General features: G+C 32.4%; 1 protein-coding gene across 2 annotated transcripts in view; it reads right to left on the minus strand.

Moving 5' to 3' along the window:
* LOC120422667 (insulin-like receptor) overlaps positions 1 to 27,409 on the minus strand; it is a 97,603-nt gene that overhangs the window by 66,490 nt on the left and 3,704 nt on the right. For both annotated transcript variants that reach the window (XM_039586172.2, XM_039586173.2), the window contains exon 2: positions 5,387 to 5,676. In XM_039586172.2, the coding sequence (XP_039442106.1) occupies positions 5,387 to 5,676 (290 nt within the window). The remainder of the gene's footprint in view (positions 1 to 5,386; positions 5,677 to 27,409) is intronic.

Here is a 27,409-nt window from a genome sequence, read left to right on the forward strand (position 1 = left end):
TTGAAAGATTGAAAGATTGAAAGATTGAAAGATTGAAAGATTGAAAGATTAAAAGATTGAAAGATTGAAAGATTGAAAGATTGAAAGATTGAAAGATTGAAAGATTGAAAGATTGAAAGATTGAAAGATTGAAAGATTGAAAGATTGAAAGATTGAAAGATTGAAAGATTGAAAGATTGAAAGATTGAAGGATTAAAAGATTGAAAGATTGAAAGATTGAAAGATTGAAAGATTGAAAGATTGAAAAATTGAAAGATTGAAAGATTGAAAGATTGAAAGATTGAAAGATTGAAAGATTAAAAGATTGAAAGATTGAAAGATTGAAAGATTGAAAGATTGAAAGATTGAAAGATTGAAAGATTGAAAGATTGAAAGATTGAAAGATTGAAAGATTGAAAGATTGAAAGATTGAAAGATTGAAAGATTGAAAGATTGAAAGATTGAAAGATTGAAAGATTGAAAGATTGAAAGATTGAAAGATTGAAAGATTGAAAGATTGAAAGATTGAAAGATTGAAAGATTGAAAGATTGAAAGATTGAAAGATTGAAAGATTGAAAGATTAAAAGATTGAAAGATTGAGAGATTGAAAGATTGAAAGATTGAAAGATTGAAAGATTGAAAGATTGAAAGATTGAGAGATTGAAAGATTGAAAGATTGAAAGATTGAAAGATTGAAAGATTGAAAGATTGAAAGATTGAAAGATTGAAAGATTGAAAGATTGAAAGATTGAAAGATTGAAAGATTGAAAGATTGAAAGATTGAAAGATTGAAAGATTGAAAGATTGAAAGATTGAAAGATTGAAAGATTGAAAGATTGAAAGATTGAAAGATTGAAAGATTGAAAGATTGAAAGATTGAAAGATTGAAAGATTGAAAGATTGAAAGATTGAAAGATTGAAAGATTGAAAGATTGAAAGATTGAAAGATTGAAAGATTGAAAGATTGAAAGATTGAAAGATTGAAAGATTGAATGATTGAAAGATTGAAAGATTGAAAGATTCAAAGATTCAAAGATTCAAAGATTCAAATTTGATTCAAAGATTCAAAGATTCAAAAATTCAAAGATTCAAAGATTCAAAGATTCAAAGATTCAAAGATTCAAATTTGATTCAAAGATTCAAAGATTCAAAAATTCAAAGATTCAAAGATTCAAAGATTCAAAGATTCAAAGATTCAAAGATTCAGAGATTCAATGATTCAAAGATTCAAAGATTCAAAGATTCAAAGATTTGTATTTTCAAAGATACAAGAAATTTTAAAGGTTCAAAGATTCAAGAAATTCAACCATTCATTGATCAACCAACTGGAACAAATTTTCCAATTCGTGATAGAATCGTTTCGCAACTCGTTTGCTACCGAAAATATGAATTATTAAATAAAAAAAATGCTCTTCTGTTCATCGAGTTTTACCGATGACAATATAATCAACAAAATTTCACACCTTACTGATCACAATCAAACGCAACGATATCTGTATTAGCCGGTTGTGTTCATTCGACTTGTGAATTGTGAATTTGTTTTCACGCATCAATGCACAATACCCGAAGAAAAAAAGCTTTCTCATCCGAGGCACCCGCAATCGGTATTATGAATTAATGATTTGTTTTACTAGCTCAAAATCACTTGTTTTGCACTGTTTACCTCACATTCAGTGACGGAAGTCGTTTGTCATTCTGTTCTCTTACGTCCTAATAATTATCATCAAGTCGTTACGGCTTTGAGGTAAAGAGATGATTTTAGACGCAAAAAGCTTGTGATCGAATCTCAAAGAATAATTTTTGTTTGTATTTGGAGGGAAGAGAATAATCGTCATTTTCGATTATTCTCTTCCCTCCAGTTAATTTTAGACCTAAAATACGGTGCGTGATCGTAAATCACGAAAATTGGCAATAAAATCTGTTTTGGAGTCTTTCAAGAGGGCAAACACAACCATATCGCTCACTCTGTCTGACCTACGATGATGGTGATGAGATTAGGCCAAATATTTTGAGCCGTTTGTTTACTGTCAATAATGTTGGCTCGTCACGGCTTGGAATCATGTCAGATTTTGGTTTCCATTCGGTGGGTTAGATTGATGATTGAATCGAATATGTTGGAATTGAGCTGAAAAACTGGTTTCGATATGAGACATTCCACTCTACTTTGATAGTGGTTTTAATGGGCTACAATGGTGACTTGAGAAAAATCATCATATCTAGATTGACATTTGCGCGAGATTTGAATATTCCCGTTTTAATCTCAAAAGCAGCAATCTTTCAATCTATGAACCTTTTATTTTTTGAATTTTTGATATGTGATTCTGCAGGTCATAAATAAAAACAAATTAGCTTTTAAAACTAAGAAGACAACCACTTCTTTGGTTGCTATACACCCTTAAGATTTTGAAGATTTTGAAGAAAATCTGCAAAAAGTTAATTGAAACACTATCCAGCAGAAATTCGCGCGCGCAGATTTTAATCCATATTTATGGCTTTTGGGTTTTGCTTTTCAACAGGTGCTATGCACCCTTAAGATTTTGAAGATTTTGAAGATTTTGAAGATTTTGAAGATTTTGAAGATTTTGAAGATTTTGAAGATTTTGAAGATTTTGAAGATTTTGAAGATTTTGAAGATTTTGAAGATTTTGAAGATTTTGAAGATTTTGAAGATTTTGAAGATTTTGAAGATTTTGAAGATTTTGAAGATTTTGAAGATTTTGAAGATTTTGAAGATTTTGAAGATTTTGAAGATTTTGAAGATTTTGAAGATTTTGAAGATTTTGAAGATTTTGAAGATTTTGAAGATTTTGAAGATTTTGAAGATTTTGAAGATTTTGAAGATTTTGAAGATTTTGAAGGTTTTGAAGATTTTGAAGATTTTGAAGATTTTGAAGATTTTGAAGATTTTGAAGATTTTGAAGATTTTGAAGATTTTGAAGATTTTGAAGATTTTGAAGATTTTGAAGATTTTGAAGATTTTGAAGATTTTGAAGATTTTGAAGATTTTGAAGATTTTGAAGATTTTGAAGATTTTGAAGATTTTGAAGATTTTGAAGATTTTGAAGATTTTGAAGATTTTGAAGATTTTGAAGATTTTGAAGATTTTGAAGATTTTGAAGATTTTGAAGATTTTGAAGATTTTGAAGATTTTGAAGATTTTGAAGATTTTGAAGATTTTGAAGATTTTGAAGATTTTGAAGATTTTGAAGATTTTGAAGATTTTGAAGATTTTGAAGATTTTGAAGATTTTGAAGATTTTGAAGATTTTGAAGATTTTGAAGATTTTGAAGATTTTGAAGATTTTGAAGATTTTGAAGGTTTTGAAGATTTTGAAGATTTTGAAGATTTTGAAGATTTTGAAGATTTTGAAGATTTTGAAGATTTTGAAGATTTTGAAGATTTTGAAGATTTTGAAGATTTTGAAGATTTTGAAGATTTTGAAGATTTTGAAGATTTTGAAGATTTTGAAGATTTTGAAGATTTTGAAGATTTTGAAGTTTTTGAAGATTTTGAAGATTTTGAAGATTTTGAAGATTTTGAAGATTTTGAAAATTTTGAAGATTTTGAAGATTTTGAAGATTTTGAAGATTTTGAAGATTTTGAAGATTTTGAAGATTTTGAAGATTTTGAAGATTTTGAAGATTTTGATGATTTTATTTTTTTTTTAATAATTTTAAGATTTTTAGGATTTTTAAGAATTTTTAAAGTTTTAAGATAGAATTTGTAAAATTTGCAAAATTTTTAGCATTTTTTTAATTTTTTTAATTGTAACAATTTGTAGAATATGTAGAATTTGTAAAATTTGTATAATTTTTAGAATTTGTGGAATTTGATGAATTTGAAGAATTAGTAGCATTTGTAGAATTAGTAGAATTTGTAGAATTTGTAGAAATAGTAAGAATTTGTAGAATTTGTACAATTAGTAGAATTTGTAGAATTTGTAGAATTTGTAGAATTTGTAGAATTTGTAGAATTTGTAGAATTTGTAGAATTTGTAGAATTTGTAGAATTTGTAGAATTTGTAGAATTTGTAGAATTTGTAGAATTTGTAGAATTTGTAGAATTTGTAGAATTTGTAGAATTTGTAGAATTTGTAGAATTTGTAGAATTTGTAGAATTTGTAGAATTTGTAGAATTTGTAGAATTTGTAGAATTTGTAGAAATAGTAAGAGTTTGTAGAATTTGTACAATTAGTAGAATTTGTAGAATTTACAGAATTTGTAGAATTTGTAGAATTTGTTGAATTTGTAGAATTTGTAGAATTTGTAGAATTTGAAGAATTTGTAGAATTTGTAGAATTTGTAGAATTTGTAGAATTTGTAGAATTTGTAGAATTTGTAGAATTTGTAGAATTTGTAGAATTTGTAGAATTTGTAGAATTTGTAGAATTGGTAGAATTTGTAGAATTTGTAGAATTTGTAGAAATTAGCATAGCATAGCATTGGTGTCTACCCGTAGCTGCTACTTCGTTATTGACCAGAACCCCCAAACATTGCTCCGTGGACCACAGATGAAAAGTATTTGTAGAATTTGTAGAAATTGTAGAATTTGTAGAATTTGTTGAACTGGTAGAAATAGTAAGAATTTGTAGAATTAGTACAATTAGTAGAATTTGAAGAATTTGAAGAATTTGTAGAATTTGTAGAATTTGTAGAATTTGTAGAATTTGTAGAATTTGAAGTATTTGTAGAATTTGTAGAATTTGTAGAATTTGTAGAATTTGTAGAATTTATAGAATTTGTAGAATTTGTAGAATTTTAGAATTTGTAGAATTTGTAGAATTTGTAGAATTTGTAGAATTTGTAGAATTTGTAGAATTTGTAGAATTTGTAGAATTTGTAGAATTTGTAGAATTTGTAGAATTTGTAGAATTTGTAGAATTTGTAGAATTTGTAGAATTTGTAGAGTTTGTACAATTTATAAAATTCATAAATTCTGAATCTATGAATCCAAATCAAGACTGAAGCTGAAATCAGTGAAATTCCATGTCGCATTTTTGCGAAGACCAAATTTTCCTCTACATTAGCTATGGACCCAATTTGCCGCCGATATTTTTAGCCAGCTTTCAACAAATTCAGTCATCCAAAGGTGCCTTCAATTCGCGCCGCACACCAAACTCGACCAACTGTTGCAAAAAGTTAATTGAAACACTATCCAGCAGAAATTCGCGCGCGCAGATTTTAATCCATATTTATGGCTTTTGGGTTTTGCTTTTCAACAGGTGAGAAAACTCATTTACGGTTGACACAAAGCTCTGGGCTGGGAAGATCCAATAAATCACCGGACAATTAAACTTTCAAAGCAAAAGTCTCGTTCGACCGCGACCGAAAAAAAGGATAAATCATTCGCTGCCGGCGAAATCTCGGCCAGACAATCTCTGGACTTGCTTTGCGGCGGTCCACCTACCTCGATGTGCATCAGCTCGTAGATGACGATGGCGTAGTTGGTGACCAGCTTCTTGCCCCGGATCACGGTCAGGTTGGGGAACAGCTTCTGGAGCGTTCGCAGCCCGTTGACCCGGAACAGCAGCAGGTACTCGGTGATCTCCGTCAGCAGGGGAAAGGTGTAGTTTTCGAAGCTGGCCTCGGTGTACTTGTCGATGAGGAGGATGTGCACGAAGCCCTCCACCACGACGCAGTCCTTGAGCCGTTCCAGGTTCGTGGGCGAGTTCCGGACGTCGACGCTGCCGCACACTTCTGCGAATTCGGGAGAGAAAAGGGAAATCGTTAGTTGCAGTGGATTAACAATAAATAAATTTGATACTAGAACTGGAAATAAAACATAGAATTCAACATTAAATCCGCAAGTTGCAAATGCTGACTTTTTCAGCACGATTCGACTCTGCCGAGCTGAATACATATGACGAGTGCTGAAAAAATCGAGTTTTGCAACACCATTTGAATTAAATTTCCCATTGAGATGTTTGTTTCCCGACTTGAATGTCATTTGCCGTCAAGATATGTACCAAACTCCAAACTTGTGAAACTTCAAGTGCTAGAATTATGAACTTTTTTAGTTCTTTCGATTTATGTCATTTAACTTGAAGTAAATTCAATCAACAATGCTTCAAATTCTAAGAAAAACAGTCAACAAAGAAAAGGTGTCATTCTGGAACGCTATCTCTCAAACTCAAATAAAGTGACTACTACTCACTTCTACCACTACCAAAAGCCACTAAATAATACTACCACCACAAATAAAGAGAGCAAGTAGCGTCGTTATCTCCTCGCTACTATTCTGACAAACTAAAACTCAAAGAACCGTTTCAAATTTCCACACACACATACACGTCAAAGTGATGTGTGATGTGTCTTCGTGTTTTTTAGGTCAAGACCCGATTGTAGTTCTGGTGACGACGCCCGACGTTTTGTCAGTTTCGGGATCGATGTAGGGGAGATTTGTATTTTTTTTTATTTTCAGTTAATAAACATCAAAATATATTTTTAAATCTAACAAAATGAAAAAAACACACATTTTGAAATAATTAATATTGAAACATTTTTTTAATCAAAATTAAATAGAAAAATAATGTTTGAAGATGACTTCCTTACATAAATGACAGTATAGTTTTTTTGATATTGTTGCATTAAAAACATCTTTCAACATTACAACCTTATTTCCAATGCTATAAAAAAAACAACATTCCAACCATTCAAGCTTCCAACCCCCCTTATCTCGGAATCAATTGCATCATTGGGACCCTTATCATCAAACACACGCTCCTATTTTGATTCACATAACGCGTCAACAACATTCAAGAAGAAAAAAAACAGTAAAAAATCCCACCGTCTTTGGAATTCAGAGCTCCACCGAACTTGGTCCCACTATCAGTTGCTCAGGGAAAAACACACATATTTACGGCACTTTTGCCACTGCTTCTTCTTCGAACTTCTTCTTCTTCCCGCCGCGATCAGGGTGGCGCCTCAAGTCTCCCCCCCCCCCCACAGGTGTGCCTGTATTTGTGTGTACCAAACAGTGTTATGAAAGTGACGTTGGCGCTGCACATTACTGCTCATCAAAACAAAAATGGTGCACGAATCAAAAAGGAAAACAAAATAAAAAAGAAAAAAAACCCAAGGGGAGGTAAACAGCTCCAGTTGGGTACTTGAAAACAACAAACGGCAAAGGGGAAACTCATACATACTTAAATTTACAGCAAGTACAGGGCACAAATAAGCTAATATTTTGATGATTGACCCTTTAGTGACCAAAGGAGTTAAAAATCGTGTGATTTGGAAATTTCCGTGAAATCCGATGATCTTTCTGTCAGCAATCATTTCCGAAAGCGAAATTTGATCACTCACACACAGCGCCTACCACGATCGTCATTGCTTGGTGAACGTGTAAACACAAAGAGAAAACGAACGAAAATTGAGCACCACCTCACCGCAAGCAGTCACCCGAACGTGCTCTTTCTCTCGTTTTTCGTTTCTCTCTTCGTTGTGTTTGCTGCGTGGTAGCAGTCAGTCATTTGAATGCGATCATTTGGAGAGGTGATCGAAATCTCGGTAGAATGTCAAACGACCGTTCTCTGAGCGGATTGATTTCTAGAGGGAGCTTCACGATTGAGTGCGTGAAAGAGTAGAAATAGAATGTCAAAATTAGGTTGTCGTGGTGAAGACGATTGGAGTGTTCTGTCACCTATCACAAACAAAGGCGATATTTCTTAAGCACTGGTCCGGATGCGATAATCCGAAGGTTTTTTTCTTCGTGCATCTTCATTCCTCGATATTTTCCCTTGCTTGAAGGATCTCTTCCTCGACGGTCCTTTGGATTCTGTTTGCTTTAAAAATCTCTTCCGGTTGTCAATAATTTCACTTTCTCATGGCTTGCATAGACATTTTTCTTGGCGAAACGAAGCTTTGAAGGGTGTTTGACATTAGTTTGTTTCTGTTTGATGGACGTTGCCATGATTCTCTTCCATAGCTGGGTATCAAGAAAAAAATATTTTCAATCGAGTTTTCATTTTGCATCGTTCTGTAAACTGATGATTCTCTTCCTCGACGGACCCTTGGATATTGACAACCAGAGAGTCGACTGTATTAACATTTGAATGGAAAAAATGTTTTAAAATGCATTTTACACCTGCCCAGTTGTTTTAAAATCATTAGTTTTCAAAATATCTAAGTGTTGAAGAGATTTTATATTTTCGCCGAAAAAAAACTTTTTGCGGTGTTGTACATTGGAATTCCACAAAAATTTAAAATATTTTTGATACATCTCAGACATGCTAAATATGACTTAAAACGCGGGAAAATGCATTTAAAATTGTTTTCAGTTAATATATATAAAAATATTGAAGTTTTCTGAAAAAAAAAATTTTTTTGCCCCCTGATTTTTCGGAGCGAAGGGGGGGGGGCGACATAAACTTTGAAAAATACTTGCAACGGCCTTATTGTAAGCCGTAAACAGTACTGGTGCCTTTTTGCATTGAAATGTTCAAATTCTCGTTTGTTATTTCAAATTTTATATTTTTATATTTATTAGATTATTTTTTTGTTTCATCTGCTTTCTTTATCATTAACGACTATTCGATTTTATCTTTACCTGACGATATGTTCTGTGTTGACTGTGTATTTGATGTTAAAAATACAAAACTTAAAATATTTTTTTTGTTAATTAATTATTTGAATCATTGAGATAACAGAATTTTGGATAATCGGTACATCATTTCTGGAGTTTTGTTTTTTAAGTCCAATAAACAAAATTTTTAGTTTTTGCTTTTTGTTTGTTTTTTAATACCCCTGACTCAAGGCGGTTTTAAAAACACCCAAAAAGCAAAAACTGGAATTTTGATATCTTTTTCAAAAAAAAACTCCAGATTTGGTATGAAATTTATCAGAACTGGAATAATTTTTTTTTGTAAAGTTTTGATCACACTTTTAAATATTCATTTCCCATAATCTCTAAAGTGCCTTTTTATTTCAAAATTTGATTTAACCCTTTTAGGCCTGAATTTTCGAAAAAATATTTTTTTAGTTAATGATGGGAAAATGATCCTGAGGACACTACGAAAATTATAGGCTACTTTAAAAAAAATGATTTTTGGGTCATATATGACCCATCAGGCTTGAAAGGGTTAAAGAAAAGTCTGCAATGTATCATGTCGATAAGCAATCTTTTTAAATATAATTTAATTTGCCAAGGAGAAGTACCTTAGTATTTTTTAAAGCCATATGTTCACTTATTAAGGGGCTACGTACATGTAGAAAATCAACCCCTTAACTTTTTTCAATAATTTATTTCGCCCCTTGAGATAAACTATTAATCCTCTATTGCCCAATTATTTTTTCAAATTTTTATTTTTCCCCTGTTCAGGAAGTCATTTTGATCAACTTCTGTTATACGAAAAACTTTGCTTCTCTTGTTTTATTTTTAGTATTTTAATTAGCATTTATCTTGTTAAGTTTATGTTTGTTTTTGGTACATTTTCTATTTTTTTCTATTTTTTTCACATTTTTACAGTCAATTTTAATTTTTTTGCTCTTTTATCACATTTCCTGCTATATAATGGCACCATCATCATTTAAATTGTAAAACAAAAATGTGTAAAGGCATAGTCCGGGACATTACAAAAATTACTGCATACTTCTTTTTACTGAAAACATAGTAAATGTTAGTAAAAAAAACAGCCAAAGTTGACCCCTAAAAAATACATTTTTATAATCATTGGCAAAGTCACATAAAACAAGTTTAACTTCCAACCCTAAAATATTCTAAAATTTTAAGAGTTCTTTCTTCCAATGCTTTTTAAAAATCAAAAATCGGTTGAAAAAATTATTTCTGGCGAATTTTTAGATCGAAGCCTTTCTAGAAGCGGGGTTAGGTCGTAGATAAAAATTGATTTTTTTTTCTTTTTTCTTTAATAAATTTTAAAAATCATACGAAATTCCAATTCGTTTGATATCCACATTACAAATTATAAATATTTAGGTATTTTCAAAAAAATACGGTATTTTGTGAAAATTTTAGTATTTTCCACAAAACTCTTTTAACGTGGAAAAGCAAACTGAATTTCGCTTCGTTTGATACCCATACTGCAAAATTTGTAAATTTGAGTATTTTTGAAAAAATACGGTGATTTGTGAAAATTTTACTATTTTTTCCAAACAACTATAATGAAGTGAAAAAGCATACCAAATTTTGCTTCGTTTGATACCCATATTGTAAATTTTGTAAATTTTTGAAACTTACTACATATTCAAAAAATATATTCTTAGTGAAAGCATTGAAATATTAACATGATATGGTTGAATTCATCGATTTTAGAAAGATTTTAAAAATAAGTTATTGTACATTAACGGCGATAAGATCATCGCTGATAGAACTATCAAAATAACGATAGCTAAAACGATAGATTATCGTTATCGATAATATTATCGACGATAATTTTATCGACTAACAAACTTGGTTTTGACTATCAATATAAAATAATTTAAATGACTTACAGAAAAGATTTGCAGTATTGTTCAACAAAAATTCCTAATTCCATTTCAAAATTCTTTCAGCTAAATTCCAGATTGATAAAAGTTACACATTCCCAAAATTTCGTTGCCGGCCACAGGGAATGGTTTCTGGTTTCTGAAGTTCCTTCTTTTTTTGGATTTGAAGATAGATATTTAAAAGATTAAATTATTTAAAATCACATGGAACAGTTCATTTATAAAAAAAAGAAGTTTATAGAGATTGAACCTTCTTTTTATATTATTTAGAAATTGAAGTTTGAAGTTTGAAAAATTTTAAGTTTGAAAAATTTGAAGATTATTTGAGTATTTTTTAATTAGTTTGTCCATGTAATTTTCCATACAAATTTGACAGCTGTCCATACAAAAATGATGTATAAAAATTAAAAAATCTGTTTTCTTAGTCTCACCAGAAAAAACCCACCATTTTCTTATGTCGATATATCAGCAACCAATGGTCCAAATTTCAATGTAAAAATATAAAACATTCGTGAAATTTTCCGATCTTTTCGAATACAATATTTAGTTTTTTTTAGTCAAGACTAACATTTCAAAAGGGCCAGTCATTCAATATTACGCCTTTTTGAATTGTAAGTCTTTGTTTAAAAAAATGAAAATATTGTTTTCGAAAAGATTGGACAATTTCAAGATTGAATTGGATTTCAATTGAAAAATTTCAGCTTACAAAAATTAAAATAAAAAAAGAATGGTCTATTTTGGTAAATGGCATCGATGACCAGTAGTGTTAGATCCAAGTTATATCACTCCATAGAAAAATATTTTCGCAATTAGATTTAATACAGATTGCATTTTTGTTTGACAATTAGACCCGTTGCAAATTTAAGGTTACCTAATAAGAATAATTACAGCCAGAATTAATGTTTCAGAAATTTGTTCGTGGTTTATAATTTTATTTGAATATTCTATAATTATAAATTTGAGGAACCGAAAGGGTTACGCAACTTCGACTATTTTCCCCTGTTTTCGTGTATTTCAAAAGTGTATACATGAGGCCACAATAACATCGCCCAAGCCAAACCTTCCCTATTTACGAACGCCTTCGGAGGCGAGTCCCATCCCGCTGATAAGAGAACCGGCGTGGCACCCCTTAAGCAACACCCCGCACCCATCCAGCGTCTGATTTGTGAGCTAGAAGGAGGCTTTGCTTTCCCTCCAAAAAAAATATGTATGCGCCTGTCAAATTCATCAAGTTGGCCTCGTCGACTGCACCCATTCAAAAGGGAGGAGGAGGAAAAAACGAAACGAAACGCAAACCAAACGGTTCTTGTGTGGTGAATGAAAGCCAAGCAGGCCACGAGATTCATTCATGATTTTTTTTTACGAAAGAGAGCAGCGAGCCCTTTCGGGTGTGTTGTAGAGTGGTGTACTATGTGTGTGACCACCTGACCTTTTTTTTTTCTTTGGTTTTGTTCCGTTTGGGGAAAGTGCTGAGACTGATAGTGGTGTCGATTGGGGCTTTTTGAGGTAGGGGAAGAGTTGAGCAAGGGGGCAACTTCCTTTCAAAGTTTACTTTGGGGCCCATCGAGCCGACTAGGAGAGACTAGTAAAGAGTGAAATTGTCTCGTAATGATTTTTTAGAAAAATTAAAAACTTAAACTAGCAGCACTGCCATCAATACAACAAGAAATCAAAATTTCTACCAAATCATCAATCTCTTCCGCGGGGTTCTCGAAACGTGATCCTTATGAATGAATTCTCATTCACCGTTGCACTTTTTTTTTCATTTCTGCCAACTCAATGCACTCGTGCAGCGTAGAATTACACACCTTTTTTGCACATTTTTTTTCGTATTTCACACACCTTCAACCGACGCAATAAGCGTGTAAAATTCGAGTGGTTTCTTGAACCAGGATTTGCTCCGCGATCATCACCGCAACGGCCCATAAAGTTCTGACGTAATTTCAGAATGATACACTCTGGCTGCCTGAAAAGAGCTCGTTCACCCTGGTCACGTTTTCGCAATTATTTGTTCGCACAACTCCCGCACCGGTAGCGCCACCGCTTGCCGTTGAGATTTCTGCTTGATTTTCTGGACACAAGCCGGATCATCGAGGACGGACGGATCTTGAGTGAGGGTGAGTAACGAATCGGTAGCGGATCTGGTTTAGAATTCCGGGATGAAGAGGTAATAAAAAGCATTATCTTCCTTCAATTTTGAAATCAATTCTATGGAAATAAGGTGAACAAAATTCCTCACATTGTGAAAAAAATTGTTTGCAAACAAAACATTAAAAAGCAGATGTGGCAACATTTAAGAACATGTGTAATCAAGAGTTGCCAGTTATGGCTGGACTTGTAGACCATACTTTTCCTTACAAATTTTGTAAAATATTGACATACTCAACAAGTGAAATTACATGGAAGTATTTTAACCCTCAAGGTTTAGCTTCGTTGAGGACACTGTGGAAATCACTGCTCCTGATCTGTGGTCACAATTTTGCAAATACATATCTTAAAAATAAAATTGATTTTTTTAAACTGCTCGATTTGGTACACAGCAAAAAATCCGATGGTAAAATCGCATGCAAAAGCATGCACATCACCTTTGTGAGAAAAAGCATGTAATATTGCATGAGAAAACGTGTACACAAAAAGCATGTACGCAAGAAAAAAAAAAGATTTCACACACCCCAAAAACAACATCAACTCAGCATGAGCGTCATCTCCAGATTGTCAAGTCCACACCCCAACCGAAATCATTTTTTTTCTTGCGTACATGCTTTTTGTGTACACGTTTTCTCATGCAATATTACATGATTTTTCTCACAAAGGTGATGTGCATGCTTTTACATGCGATTTTACCATCGGATTTTTTTTTACTGTGTAGATAGTGTTTTATGGCTCAAATTTCAAAAAAAAAAATCAATAGCATTTTAAAGATATGTAACTACGATTCTCCAGTGTCCTCATCGAAGCTAAACCTTAAGAGAGAGAAAAACATCCAGGTAACAGAGAGTTGGTATGACTTTAATTTTATTTTCTTTTTCAATTGGATTTGGTGTACAGTTCAGACTCAATTATTCGAAATTTCAATTTTCGATTATCCGAAGGTTTATATGGGACTTCGGAGAATCAAATCATGAACAAAAATGTGTTTTTTGATTTTTTTATTTTCTTGTTTTTACCATCAAATTTGAATTCTGCGACCTCATTTTAGTCAAATTTGAATGTTTGATTGCCTTTTAAATTTAAAAATGCATATTTTCAATAATTCATCATCGCCATTTCGGTCGCCATCTTGGATTTCAAATTCTAAATCACTTTAGAGTAGTTTAGGGGTCAAACTTAAGCTCCACAATTAAAAATAAGAATGCGAAAAAAACAATATTTTTTCCTGGTTCGATTATCCGAAGTATTGATTATCCTAAGTGAAATTTTGTCGAGGCCTTCGGATTATCGAGTCTGGACTGTATTTAATCACCACCTGTTTTTCGGCCATTTTAAATTTAAATATTCTAAAGCACTTCAGAGTAGTTAAGGGGTTAGAAAAGTTAAAAAAGACATCTGAATTGTTTTTTTATTTATTTTTTTTTTCATAGACCTTCAGATAATCCACACTGGACTGTATAACAGATTAAAATATTATGAAAACGTTTGAACCATAAAAAAATATTTTGCAAAAGTTAGTGAAAGAAATGAGGTATGACCCCTTAATTATGTTTTTTTTTCTTTTCGAAGATTCATGATTGCTCTAATACATTAACATTAAGTGAATGTGTTTAAACATTTAGCCAACAACAAACTAAGAGATCTGGGAATACAACAAAAAAATCCATGATTTTGGAACAAAAATATCACAAGATAGTTATGCTTCTTACAACAAAATTCAAAATTTCAATGAATTTATAAACACATTTTTCCCAAAATCTTGTTTGAATTGTAAAACAACCGCAATTCTGAATTTCAAAAAACATGCAAAACACCTGCAAAGCTATTGTCTACGTGGTTGATGGATGGTTCCTTAAAAGATCATTTTTTTTTTTTTGGAGGGTGATCCTGCCGCACATCGTTGATGTTGAAACCTCTAAACTGGGCACTCGTCCTGTCACGTCCGTCATTAGTCTTGTCGTACATTACAACTAGAATCAGATCTGCCAATGAATTAGTACACTTCGACCAAATAAACACTGACGCTGTATGGATCTGACTCTAGAATAAATGCACAGTTGTGTGTTATTCATAAGTCCAACTTATTCAATTATTCATTTAAGTCCAAATATTCATTTGCTAACTACTTTGGATTGAAAATCTAAATTTTAATCTAACATCCTCTAAACTTAATGTTCAAAACTAAACGTATAGGAACTGTTGTAGTACTACTTCTATCAAAAAACAGTAAAAAATTGTGAACTGATATACAAATAGGATAGAAATCGCGATTTGAAAAAGAAATGACCATTTACGTCAAAAGATCCGTAGTTCCTCGATTCGCAACAATGGTCAATACAACCATAATCCGAAAACCGTTAGTTCAACAGATCAACGAATTTTGTCCGATATCATAACATTATTGATTGATCGAGACTCTATGGACAATTTGACATAAAAGAATGCCTAGTATTCTATATCAATCAAAGTTTATTGACAGCATTACTCTAACTTAACAATTGCAACTAAATTTATCATCAAATAGATTTGGAAGGCATACAGATTTATTTTAAATGCTAATGCTAAGAAACAAATCAACTGTACTATCAAAAAGTCCCACCTAAATCCCACATTGTGATAGTGAAAAAGTCACAGAAGCAGCGGTGTCTTGTGCAATTGTGATATTTTCACTATCGGAGAACTACCTAGTTCACGAAGACAGCTTATCGGTCAACGCTTAAGCCCTGGGGCTGCGGCAAAGCGAGTTCTCGTAGCATGAACATAGTGCTTATAAAAAAGAATATATACCCAAATTTTAACAAATGCACTAGGATCAAATCATGCCCCTTGACTTTACAAGGCCCAGGGTTCTACGTGGTTGATGGATGGTTCCTTAAAAGATCAATATTTGATTCAAAATCCAAAAGAAAACTAGGCAAACATTCTATATAATTTCCGAATGATTTTTTAAAGTTTTTTGAATGATAATTTCAAATTTAGAAATTTTGTTTTTTTGTTTTTCTTTTTGGAAAAACTTGAAATAAAATTGTTCATTTTTGCGAAATTTCCAAAAAAAACTTAATTTGAAAATTTCAATGGAAATGGAAGCATACTTGAGCTCATATATTTTTTTTTTGATTTTTTACTAAATTGTATTGTTTAGCAACGCAAAAACTTTTTTTTTCTTTACAAAAATAAAATTTTCGTCAATACTTTGAAAATTAGGAAACTTATGATTGCAAAACAATTGAACAGGTGTTACGTCATGATTCGAAATCCGGACACTTAGTAGCATATCATTTTTGTTATAGCTGGCAAAAAATCATGTAATAAGTTGGAAATGTAGCAATATCATCAGGATGTAGTATAAACAGTCAGTTTCAAGAAAATGCATGCAAAATATGTCTTTTCTAACAATTTTTCTTCAGAATTTTAAAATTAAAATGTCTTGTTGTGCTTCGAATCCCGGACACTGATAAAAGCTGATTCGAAATCCGGACACTTTTGCTTCGAATTCCGGACACTCGATTTTACTCATGAATCGCACAAATTTGGACTGAAATGTTAGTGAAAGGCATTCTTTAGGTCTCAAATAAGCTGTTAACATAAAAACAATCGATAGTTTATATTAAAAATTTGCTAGAATTTAAGGAAATCGAAACCATAAATTTCTGCTTTGCCTTCCCGGTGCTTCGAACGCCTATGAAATATTTCAAGTGAAATGTTTCGCATTTTTGGTAAACTTATAATTTTATTGTATTTAATTGTTTTGGCACTAACTACAGCGTTCAAACAAACTTTAAATAAAAGTTGATGTTAGAATTCATCAAATAACACAGTTTTGACATTCAAAATGCGAACTTATATCCAAATAATTGATAAAACAAGATGAAGTGTCCGGGTTTCGAAGCGTCCGGGAATTCGAATCATGACGTTATTATGCATTTTAAAATATTTTTTTTTAATTCAAATGTTGAAGTCGTGGCCCGTAATTTTATTTTTTTTACTTTTTTTTACCTACCCACCACTGAAAAAAAAGATACAAGGTAAAACATTGTTTTGGTGATTTTTAATTCCACTTTTTGTCCCTTAAACTTGATTTGCGAAAAAAAATACTATTTTTAATGTATTGCAATTTTTTATGTTTTAAGGGACATCAAATGCAAACTTCTAAAAATTTCCAGAATGTGCAAAAAAAAATCTTTTGTACCATCCATAAACCACGTGGACACTTTTTTGTAATCTCAGAACCCCCCCCCCCCCCGCCCCCCTTTCGTGGACAATTTCCAAAAAAAATCCATTTCCGGTTTTGGTAGAGAATTGCTCAGCTGTCAAAATTGCATGGAAAATGTTTTCTTTGGTCCTACGGAACCTCCGCCGAAGAAGATTTAAAATAAACTAATAAAGTTTAAAAAATTAAGAAATTAGCTTATATTCAGCAATGGATGGATGGATGTGACAAAAGGTCGAAAGACATAAGATCGATTGGACAAAAGGTCGAATGCCAATAGGTCGCAAGTCATATGGTCGAATGGACAAAAGGTCGAATGAACAAATCATCGAAAGGACAAAAGGTCGAATGTGAAAAAATAAACCTCTCGAAAATCGAAAATCTAACGAACAAATCCGTTTTTTTAGAGAGTTTAGGGACCATCCATAAACCACGTGATGACCTTTTTTTTCAATTGAACAGAATAAATTCCAAAACTTTTTTGAGAAGTTATCCATTCCCTAAAGAAATATTACTTCATGTAATAATATTGTAAATTATCCTATTCTTTCAAACATGAGCAGTTCTTTAAAAAAAAGTTCGACTGCTAAAATATTTTAAATGTTAATTTTTATTTTAAAAAACAAACAACCTATTCTTGATTGTCATAGTATTTTTGTGAGTTTTCCCATTCTTTCTAACATGAGCAGTTCTTTGAAAAGAAAGTGCGACATCTAAAATATTGTTAGGTTTATTTTTAATAAGTAGCCTTTTCATGACAAGTTTTTTCATTCTTTCAAATATGAACAGCTCTTCAAAAAAAAGTTCAACATATCAAATTTTTTTAAGTTTTTATTTATTTTTCAAACAACTTTTTCTTGTCGTAATGTTTTAAATTTAAAAAAAATCAAATATTGGCAGTTTTTTACAAATACTTCTTAAAAAAAATACTTTAAAAGTGTTTATTTTATTCATACAAAATTATAGTTGGAATATCTTAGTAATTTTTTTTAATTCTTTCAAATGTAAACAGTTCCGAAACAAGAAAAAGCCTTGCTTAATAAATTGTTGCAGGTCTTCTATCCATCATAGTCAAATTAGTTCCTTAGAAAAATCTAACTTCAAAAATATAGCTGCATACATAAAAAAAATCGATCGTATTTATTTATATTTTTAAAGTTAAGGGGGGTTATCTTCAAAAAGTCACCGACAATCCGGGGCAAGTTTTTTATTCAGAAGACCTCTAAATTTTCCAGAATTTAGGAGTGAAATTAATGAAAACCGTTCAAAACACCTTTCCATAGCTGCTCTTCAATATTTATGCATTTTTTTTAATTCGTCCTTTTGTTATTTCGACGTTCTTCGACCATTTGTCAATTCGATCTTTTGGCATTCGACCTTTTGACCTTATGTCTTTCTACCTTTTGTCATGCATTCGGAATTACTAATTTTTCTTTAAAATGTACAAAAATATCATTCTTGATTAGAAATTTTTTAAACAATTTCAATGTTATTTTTGATATGATTAAAAAAGGATTCTAAGAATATTAAATGGGTAATTCTCCGCCAACTCACACAGCAGTTGCCCCGACCCCTCTTTGATTTGCGTGAAACTTTGTCCTAAGGGGTAACTTTTGTCCCTGATCACGAATCCGAGGTCCGTTTTTCGATATCTCGTGACGGAGGGGCGGTACGACCCCTTCCATTTTTGAACATGCGAAAAAAGAGGTGTTTTTCAATAATTTGCAGCCTGAAACGGTGATGAGATAGAAATTTGGTGTCAAAGGGACTTTTATGTAAAATTAGACGCCCGATTTCATGGCGTACTCAGAATTCCGTAAAAACGTATTTTTCATCGAAAAAAACACTAAAAAAGTTTTAAAAATTCTCCCATTTTCCGTTACTCGACTGTTAAAATTTTTGGAACATGTCATTTTATGGGAAATTTAATGTACTTTTCGAATCTACATTGACCCAGAAGGGTCATTTTTTCATTTAGAACAAAATTTTTCATTTTAAAATTTCGTGTTTTTTCTAACTTTGCAGGGTTATTTTTTAGAGTGTAACAATGTTCTACAAAGTTGTAGAGCAGACAATTACAAAAATTTTGATATATAGACATAAGGGGTTTGCTGATAAACATCACGAGTTATCACGATTTTACGAAAAAAAGTTTTGAAAAAGTTGGTCGTCGCTGATCATGGCCGTTCATGGTCACCCGCGACAGACACGGACGACGAAACAAAGAGAAACGCAAAAAGTAACTTTTTCAAAACTTTTTTTCGTAAAATCGCGATAACTCGTGATGTTTATCAGCAAACCCATTATGTCTATATATCAAAATTTTTGTAATTGTCTGCTCTACAACTTTGTAGAACATTGTTACACTCTAAAAAATAACCCTGCAAAGTTAGAAAAAACACGAAATTTTAAAATGAAAAATTTTGTTCTAAATGAAAAAATGACCCTTCTGGGTCAATGTAGATTCGAAAAGTACATTAAATTTCCCATAAAATGACATGTTCCAAAATTTTTTACAGTCGAGTAACGGAAAATGGGAGAATTTTTAAAACTTTTTTAGTGTTTTTTTCGATGAAAAATACGTTTTTTCGGAATTCTGAGTACGCCATCAAATCGGGCGTCTAATTTTACATGAAAGTCCCTTTGACACCAAATTTCTATCTCATCACCGTTTCAGGCTGCAAATTATTGAAAAACACCTCTTTTTTCGCATGTTCAAAAATGGAAGGGGTCGTACCGCTCCTCCGTCACGAGATATCGAAAAACGGACCTTGGATTCGTGATCAAGGACAAAAGTTACCCCTTAGGACAAAGTTTCACACAAATCGAAGAGGGGTCGGGGCAACTTTTCCCGATTTCGTGTGAGTTGGTAGAGAATTACCCAAATAATAAATTTTAATTCAATAAATATAGTGAAAGCATCAAAAATGCATGTATTTTTAAATTTTATAATATAATTTTTTAGGCCAGGCCTGCCCAACGTCCGGCCCGCGGGCCGGATCCGGCCCGCAAAGCCATTTTATCCGGCCCGCGACGGCTTTTCAAAATAGTTCTATGACTGGCCCTCAACTCAAGGCTTTTCATGAAATATTCAACTAATCAAATAAGTGTATACATTTAAAAAAAAGTTTTTACATAAATTAAAAAAGAAACATTCTGTTTGTTTTTTTTTTTTTGCTTTTGCAAAAAATATGTTGCTGATTCAATGTATTATTTGAATTTTAATACTGAAAAGAAAGATCACTGCAAATAATCAAAAAATGCAAAAAATCAGGGAACTAAACTTTTTTTTCTTAAATTTCAATAGTTTTCTAAAATATGAAAAATAACGATTTTTAACTTTTTCGAAATACATTTTTAAACATTTTAATAATTTAGAGTATGTTTAAAATAATTTGGAAATATGTTGTAATAAATTTGAAAACGTAAAAAGTGTGTTTTTTGTAAGGAGATTCGAATCCAAATTTAGTTTTAATAAATTTTATCATGCCTCATTGATTTTTGAAATATATTGCTGTGTTGAAGAAATTAAGCTTTTAAAAAATTTGCTACGACCAATGATTTTTTGATATTTTTTATAGTCAATGATAATAAAACACATTTTTACAGTCATTTTTGTTTTTCTTTCCTAACACCAAGAATCTTATTTGCAATACTGGTTTATTTATTTATTTATTTTTTTACCCTTAAAAGAACCTTTTTAAAATTATATTATGAACAAATATTGTCTTCTTTTTCAACTTTTGCCAAACATTAGTTCCGGCCCACCACTCCTTCAGAAAAATCAGATCCGGCCCGCAGGGCCAAAAGGTTGGGCACCCCTATTGTAGGCATTTCAATCACAAGAATATTCTTTCACATAACTTGAATCCTAGTTCCACATCGCGTTTTTATAAAACAAAGTTCTCCTCCTAATAGCTATTAACTCGAGATTGATCGCATTATTTGTGTTTCTTTTTTTATTTTGCTGCACGATTATGTGACTTGAATTTCAATCCATCTAACCGACACTCGCTAATCCGACCAGTCAACATGAATTAGATACCTGCCTTCGTTCATTTTTTTTTCGGGGGTACCTGGATGGACGCAATGCTGACTAGCTCAACTTAGCTGGCAGGTGATTTTATGACGTTTTTGGGTTTATTTATTCGCAGCTTATTTCCCTCTCTGTTATTTGGCTTGTTCGCGATTTTTGAGAAATGACTTGTCTCTTTTTGCTAAATAGTTTCACGCTCGGCTTGCTTTTTGTTTATCTTTTCGCTCAATGCTTAACTAGTCTTTAATTGTTTTATCACCTTTTTTAGCAAATCATTGCAGCAAGTTTTGACAGTTTCCTTTTGTTTTACTTGAAATTAATTTCACATTAAAATGCTTTCGAAAAACAACTCATCACGGGTTAAATTTGTGAGTAACCAACCTGTTTCCCCCTGCTGGTGCCAGCTCAGCTCAGCTCTCTTCCAAACGTCGACGAGTCATGAATGAACCCTGGTGCTGGCGTGTGTGTGCTATTATTATCATTATTGCCTCTCGTTGTTTTGCTGCTGCTGCTGCTGCTACTTTTGGCTGGTTGTTATTATTATGCAACCGAAGCGAGAAATTAGTCAAGTTTTTACCCCCATCATCATTCTTCATTTTTCCCCCCGAAAAAAAAAATAAACCAGCCAGAAATAGATTTATGACGGCGCATCGAAGCGAAAATAAGTTTTCGAATAGTTTAAAATTAGGTCCCAATATAAATACTGACTGCCGCAGCTGGTTTTGGCGTTCTAAGCTGACATAAAGTTGTTGTTTTTCAGCTCAAATTTAGAATCTCATTTTTCCTCGAAAAACCACTTGTTGTTGTCGTTTGTGGGCACTTTTGATCCGGTTTTGTGCCTGTTATCGCGATATCAGATATCGGAGAGTTTTGGTGGGGGGTTGCGCTCGTGTTGAGTTGTTTTGAAGTTTGAAACGCGGAAATCGTGACGCGACTGAGTCACAACATTTCCGCGGAAAAAAAAGGTCAAAAGTATCGAAAATCTCCAACTGTGGTGCCCTAAGCTGTGACCAAACACGGACTCGGTTGGCGCCTAAGCAGGTCTTATCTCGTTTGGGAATTAAGGCACGGAGAGATTTTGTGAAACCAAATTAATTTGATCACGAAAAAAACGAAAATTTTGAAAAGATAAATCAAAACAATTTCCCTCCGTGCCGTGTCCAGAGAGCTCACTCACTTGTTATTGTCGAAAAACAGAGCAGCGCGGAGTGACACTTTGCGTCATTGTTTAGCAGGACTGACGAATCAACTGGCTCTCTCGCTCTGACTAGCATACGAAACGAAGGAAACTGGCGCGTACCAGAGTACCAGATTTAAGTCGCGGGTTGTGAAATTCCTGGCGTGACTTGGTGGACGTATTAACAAACACACAAAACCAACCGGCGTAACTGTCTCTTGGAAGATGATGACGGACTTGAGACTTGCACGGGAAAGTACCGACGACGCAGGTGAGGAATGTTGTGCCCTAGAACTGGTGGTTGCCTAAAGTGAGCCAGTTAATGGGGAAATGTCCCCATTTTGGGTCCAAGTGCCCCTATTTCGACCTGAATGACAGGGTTTCGTGGATTCGTACGATTCAAAAGATATTCCTCGTTATCGTAGCAAAATATCATAAGTCGAGATAATCCATGAAAGTTTTGATTCTCATCCTGATCAAGTAAATGTTTGACAGCAAAACATTCGTCCATGGAAATATGACTTTAAAAAGAGTTGTTCGTGCTAATGAATTATGGTACTGTTACATTAAATGATTTACAAAACAAAAGGTATTTAGGATTGAAAAACTGCACAAAACGAATGTTTGTGCAGTTTTTCAATCCTAAACACCTTTTGTTTTAAATATATCATTTAGAATTTATATTAAAACACAACTTTATACGAGCAACTCTCCCGCACTGAAAAAAAAACAATTCTCGAAATCGTGAATTAAATTCACGAATGCGAGAACCACGAAGGAATATATTCACGTTTATAGTGCAAATGCACCATACTCATGAATAAATTCCTTCGTGGTTCTCACATTCGTGAACTTAATTCACGATTACGAGAATTGATTTTTTTCTGTGCATGATTAATGACAACATGTCGAAAGACATAAAGGGCCATCCATAAATTACGTAAACATCTTTTCTAAAATCTGGATATTTTTTTAAAATTATCCTTATCATTTCACTTTAAAATTTAAAGCTATGGTGCTCGTGATAATTTAACCCTCTACAACCCAACCGCCTTTAGTCGGGCTTCGATTGAAAAAATCCCAAAAAAAACATTTTTCAACCAATTTTTGATCTTTAAAAAGCATTGGTAAAAAGAACTCTTAAAATTTTGGAAATTTATGAGTTGGAAATTTTACTTGTTTTATGTGACTTTTCCAAAGTTTTTAAAAATGTCATTTTTTTAGGGGTCAACTTTGGCTGTGTTTTATAACAAACATTATCTATATTTTAAGTAAAAAGAAGTATGCAGTAATTTTTCAAGTGTCCCAGACTATGCCTATAAGCCTTTTTTACAATTTAAGTGATAATGGTACCATTTTTAAAACATAAAATGTGAAAAACAAGCAAAAAATTTAAAAAGTGACTTAAAAACTTGACAAAAATTGATTAGGCAAAATGTAATGGGGTAATTCTCTACCAACTCACACGAAATCGGGAAAAGTTGCCCCGACCCCTCTTCGATTTGCGTGAAACTTTGTCCTAAGGGGTAACTTTTGTCCCTGATCACGAATCCGAGGTCCGTTTTTTGATATCTCGTGACGGAGGGGCGGTACGACCCCTTCCATTTTTGAACATGCGAAAAAAGAGGTATTTTTCAATAATTTGCAGCCTGAAACAGTGATGAGATAGAAATTTGGTGTCAAAGGGACTTTTATGTAAAATTAGACGCCCGATTTGATGGCGTACTCAGAATTCCGAAAAAACGTATTTTTCATCGAAAAAAACACTAAAAAAGTTTTAAAAATCCTCCCATTTTCCGTTACTCGACTGTAAAAAATTTTGGAACATGTCATTTAATGGGAAATTTAATGTACTTTTCGAATCTACATTGTCCCAGAAGGGTCATTTTTTCATTTAGAACAAAATTTTTCAATTTAAAATTTCGTGCTTTTTCTAACTTTGCAGGGTTATTTTTTAGAGTGTAACAATGTTCTACAAAGTTGTAGAGCAGACAATTACAAAAATTTTGATATATAGACATAAGGGGTTTGCTTATAAACATCACAAGTTATCGCGATTTTACGAAAAAAAGTTTTGAAAAAGTTACTTTTTGCGTTTCTCTTTGTTTCGTCGTCCGTGTCTGTCGCGGGTGACCATGAACGGCCATGATCGATGACGACCAACTTTTTCAAAACTTTTTTTCGTGAAATCGCGATAACTCGTGATGTTTATAAGCAAACCCCTTATGTCTATATATCAAAATTTTTGTAATTGTCTGTTCTACAACTTTGTAGAACATTGTTACACTCTAAAAAATAACCCTGCAAAGTTAGAAAAAACACGAAATTTTAAAATGAAAAATTTTGTTCTAAATGAAAAAATGACCCTTCTGGGACAATGTAGATTCGAAAAGTACATTAAATTTCCCATTAAATGACATGTTTCAAAATTTTTTACAGTCGAGTAACGGAAAATGGGAGAATTTTTAGAACTTTTTTAGTGTTTTTTTCGATGAAAAATACGTTTTTTCGGAATTCTGAGTACGCCATCAAATCGGGCGTCTAATTTTACATAAAAGTCCCTTTGACACCAAATTTCTATCTCATCACCGTTTCAGGCTGCAAATTATTGAAAAACACCTCTTTTTTCGCATGTTCAAAAATGGAAGGGGTCGTACCGCCCCTCCGTCACGAGATATCAAAAAACGGACCTCGGATTCGTGATCAGGGACAAAAGTTACCCCTTAGGACAAAGTTTCACGCAAATCGAAGAGGGGTCGGGGCAACTGCTGTGTGAGTTGGCGGAGAATTACCCAATGATAAAAGGTGGTAGAATAGGCCAAATACTACCAAAACCGAAAATAAACTAAACAAGATAAATGCAAATTAAAATACTTAAAATGAAATAAGAAAGACACCAAACAAAAGAAGTAAATTCTTTCGTACATCAAAAGTTGCTCAAAATGACCTCCTGAACACGGCAAAAATAAATAAAATGGGGCAGCAGAGGGTTAAGAAAATAATTACAAAGAAAAAGTCCATTTAAACAAATATTGGTCTATTTTTTTCTGATCGGTTCTGTATCTTCGGCAAAATTGTAGGTAACAAACAGTATAAAAAAGTTATTATGTTTTTTTTTTCTTATTGCCAGAACTGCGCAAAATAATCGTTTATTGATATTTAATTACATAAAATGTCGTCTTATGAGGAAAAATGCAATATGTTAAAATAAATGGCTTTGCTGGCATTTTTTGAAAAGGAAATTATTTTCTAGAAACATCTAAAATAAAGTCAAACATTTTTTCATTTAATTTCTGAATTTAAAACCAACCAGTATTTTTTTCAAGTTCATTTTCAAATGAAGAATCTTGAGTTTAAAAAAAAAAAATACCTTTCTTTTCATGTTGTGCCGACTTTTATTAAAAAAATGTTACTCTTTTCATTGAATTTTATAACCACGCTTTAAAAAATATTCATTTTTTTTACAACAGAAAATTTTGTATAAATTTAAAATTAAAATTTTGAAAAGATTTTTGGAAAAATAAGAAAATTTTACTTATGTTTTGTTTTTCACATTGCACAGTGGTCCAGAACGCAAAATTAAGTAAAAAAAGGATTTCCGAAAAAATGGTGAAGTTTTGGAGCTGAAGACACCAAAGCAGAGCAGAGCTGTTGCAAATGAAAAAGGGCAACTTTTGGTTTGGTTCTAGATTAGGGTGAATTTGAAATCTAGCTTTTCAGGAATATTTTTGGATTTTTTTTCGTCTGCTAAAAAGTTGTTGGGCTCACCAATACAAGCAACTTTGTGGAAGACACTAAAATTTTATCTCGCAATCTACGCCTTCTACAACCAAATTTAGAGAAAGCATCTGAACAAACCTCCAAAAAACAGTTTTTCTGAACATAGCAATTCAAGGTTATGTTTTAGAGAAAAGTTGGACTTAAGGGTCAAAAGTTACAGCCATATTAAGGAAACAAAGGTGCAAATTTTAAACTCAAATATCTCACAAAGCGCCGGCCAAATTTTAAGGTCCAGGATGTATTACAAAGAGGAGATCTAGCCTAGATAATTTTACATAGAAACCCAAATTATGATCAAAAATCGATATTTTGACACATTGGCTTAATTCTGAGGGCAGATTTAAATTCAGCGGGCATAATTACATGGAAAAACATATAGTTTGAAATTTTTGAATTTCTTTACAGTGGTCCCATACACTTTTCCCTTAGACATTTTTAAATGAAGAATCTCGAGTTTTAAAAAAATACCCCTGGGATTTCCTCAACGTTTATAGGAGATCTAGCTCTTTCGAATGCAATCTGGACCTTAAAATTTGGGCTGCGCTTTTTCGAGATATTTGAGTTTTTAATTTGCACCTATTTAACCTTAAAATGGCTGTAACTTTTGACCCTTAAGTCCAAATTGACTTGTCAGAAAACAAAAATGTTCGTGTGTTAAAGCTCTGTTATTCGGAGCACACACTTTTCTCTAAAACTTAACCCTGAATTGCTATATTCAAAAAACTTATTTTTAGTTTGCTCAGATGCTTTCTCTAATATTTGGTTGTAGAAGGCGTAGATTTCGCGATAAAATTTTCGACAAAATTGCTTGAATTGGCGAGCCCAACAACTTTTTAGAAGCCGAAAAAAATCTCAAATATATTCCTGAAAAGTCAGATTTTCAAAATCACCCTAATCGTGAACCACCATAATTTTGAACCAAACGAAAAGGTGCTCTTTTTCATTTGCAACAACTCTTCTGAAGACAGCAAAGCTCCAAAACTTCACAATTTTTCGGAAAATCCATTTTCCACTTTATTTTGCGTTCTGGGCCACTGTGCATTGAAATAAAAATCCATAACAGGTTTGGAAAAGTAATTCGTATTTGAATTCCTTCCAAAAATCCTTGAAAAATAAAAGCTTTCATCAGATTTTTAAAAAGAAGCTTGATTTATTTTTCCATGGATTTATCAACATCAAATCAAAAAGAGCAAAATTTTGCCAGCAATGGTCCAAAACAACAAACAAAGGGTTTGTTGTCAATTTTTGATATTTTAGTCTTACTTTTGATACGCAAGCTTGATATGAAAACTGGCAGCTCGAAAAAAAATATTTTGAAAATTCAAAATCTATTTCATAAAATAAAAGGCCCTTTTAGGAATTTCAACAGAAAAGTGCAAAATCAAGCAGTTTGTATCTATTTCACAATTTTAAACTAACTTTTCTCTATTTATTCATTTAGAATAATTGGAATACTATTCTCGTAGAGAAAACAACATTTTTAATTCATTCGACAGATTCCCGATTTATCGGCTTTTCCCGCTTTTATTTTCGACGTGGCCACCCTGACTTAAAAACGGTGAATATTATCATAATTTCACAAAAGTTAAATAGATTTTACATTAAAAATAAAATCAAACGATTAGTTTGTTTT

This window comes from Culex pipiens, chromosome 2 (assembly GCF_016801865.2).
Source record: "Culex pipiens pallens isolate TS chromosome 2, TS_CPP_V2, whole genome shotgun sequence".
Lineage (NCBI taxonomy): Eukaryota > Metazoa > Arthropoda > Insecta > Diptera > Culicidae > Culex > Culex pipiens.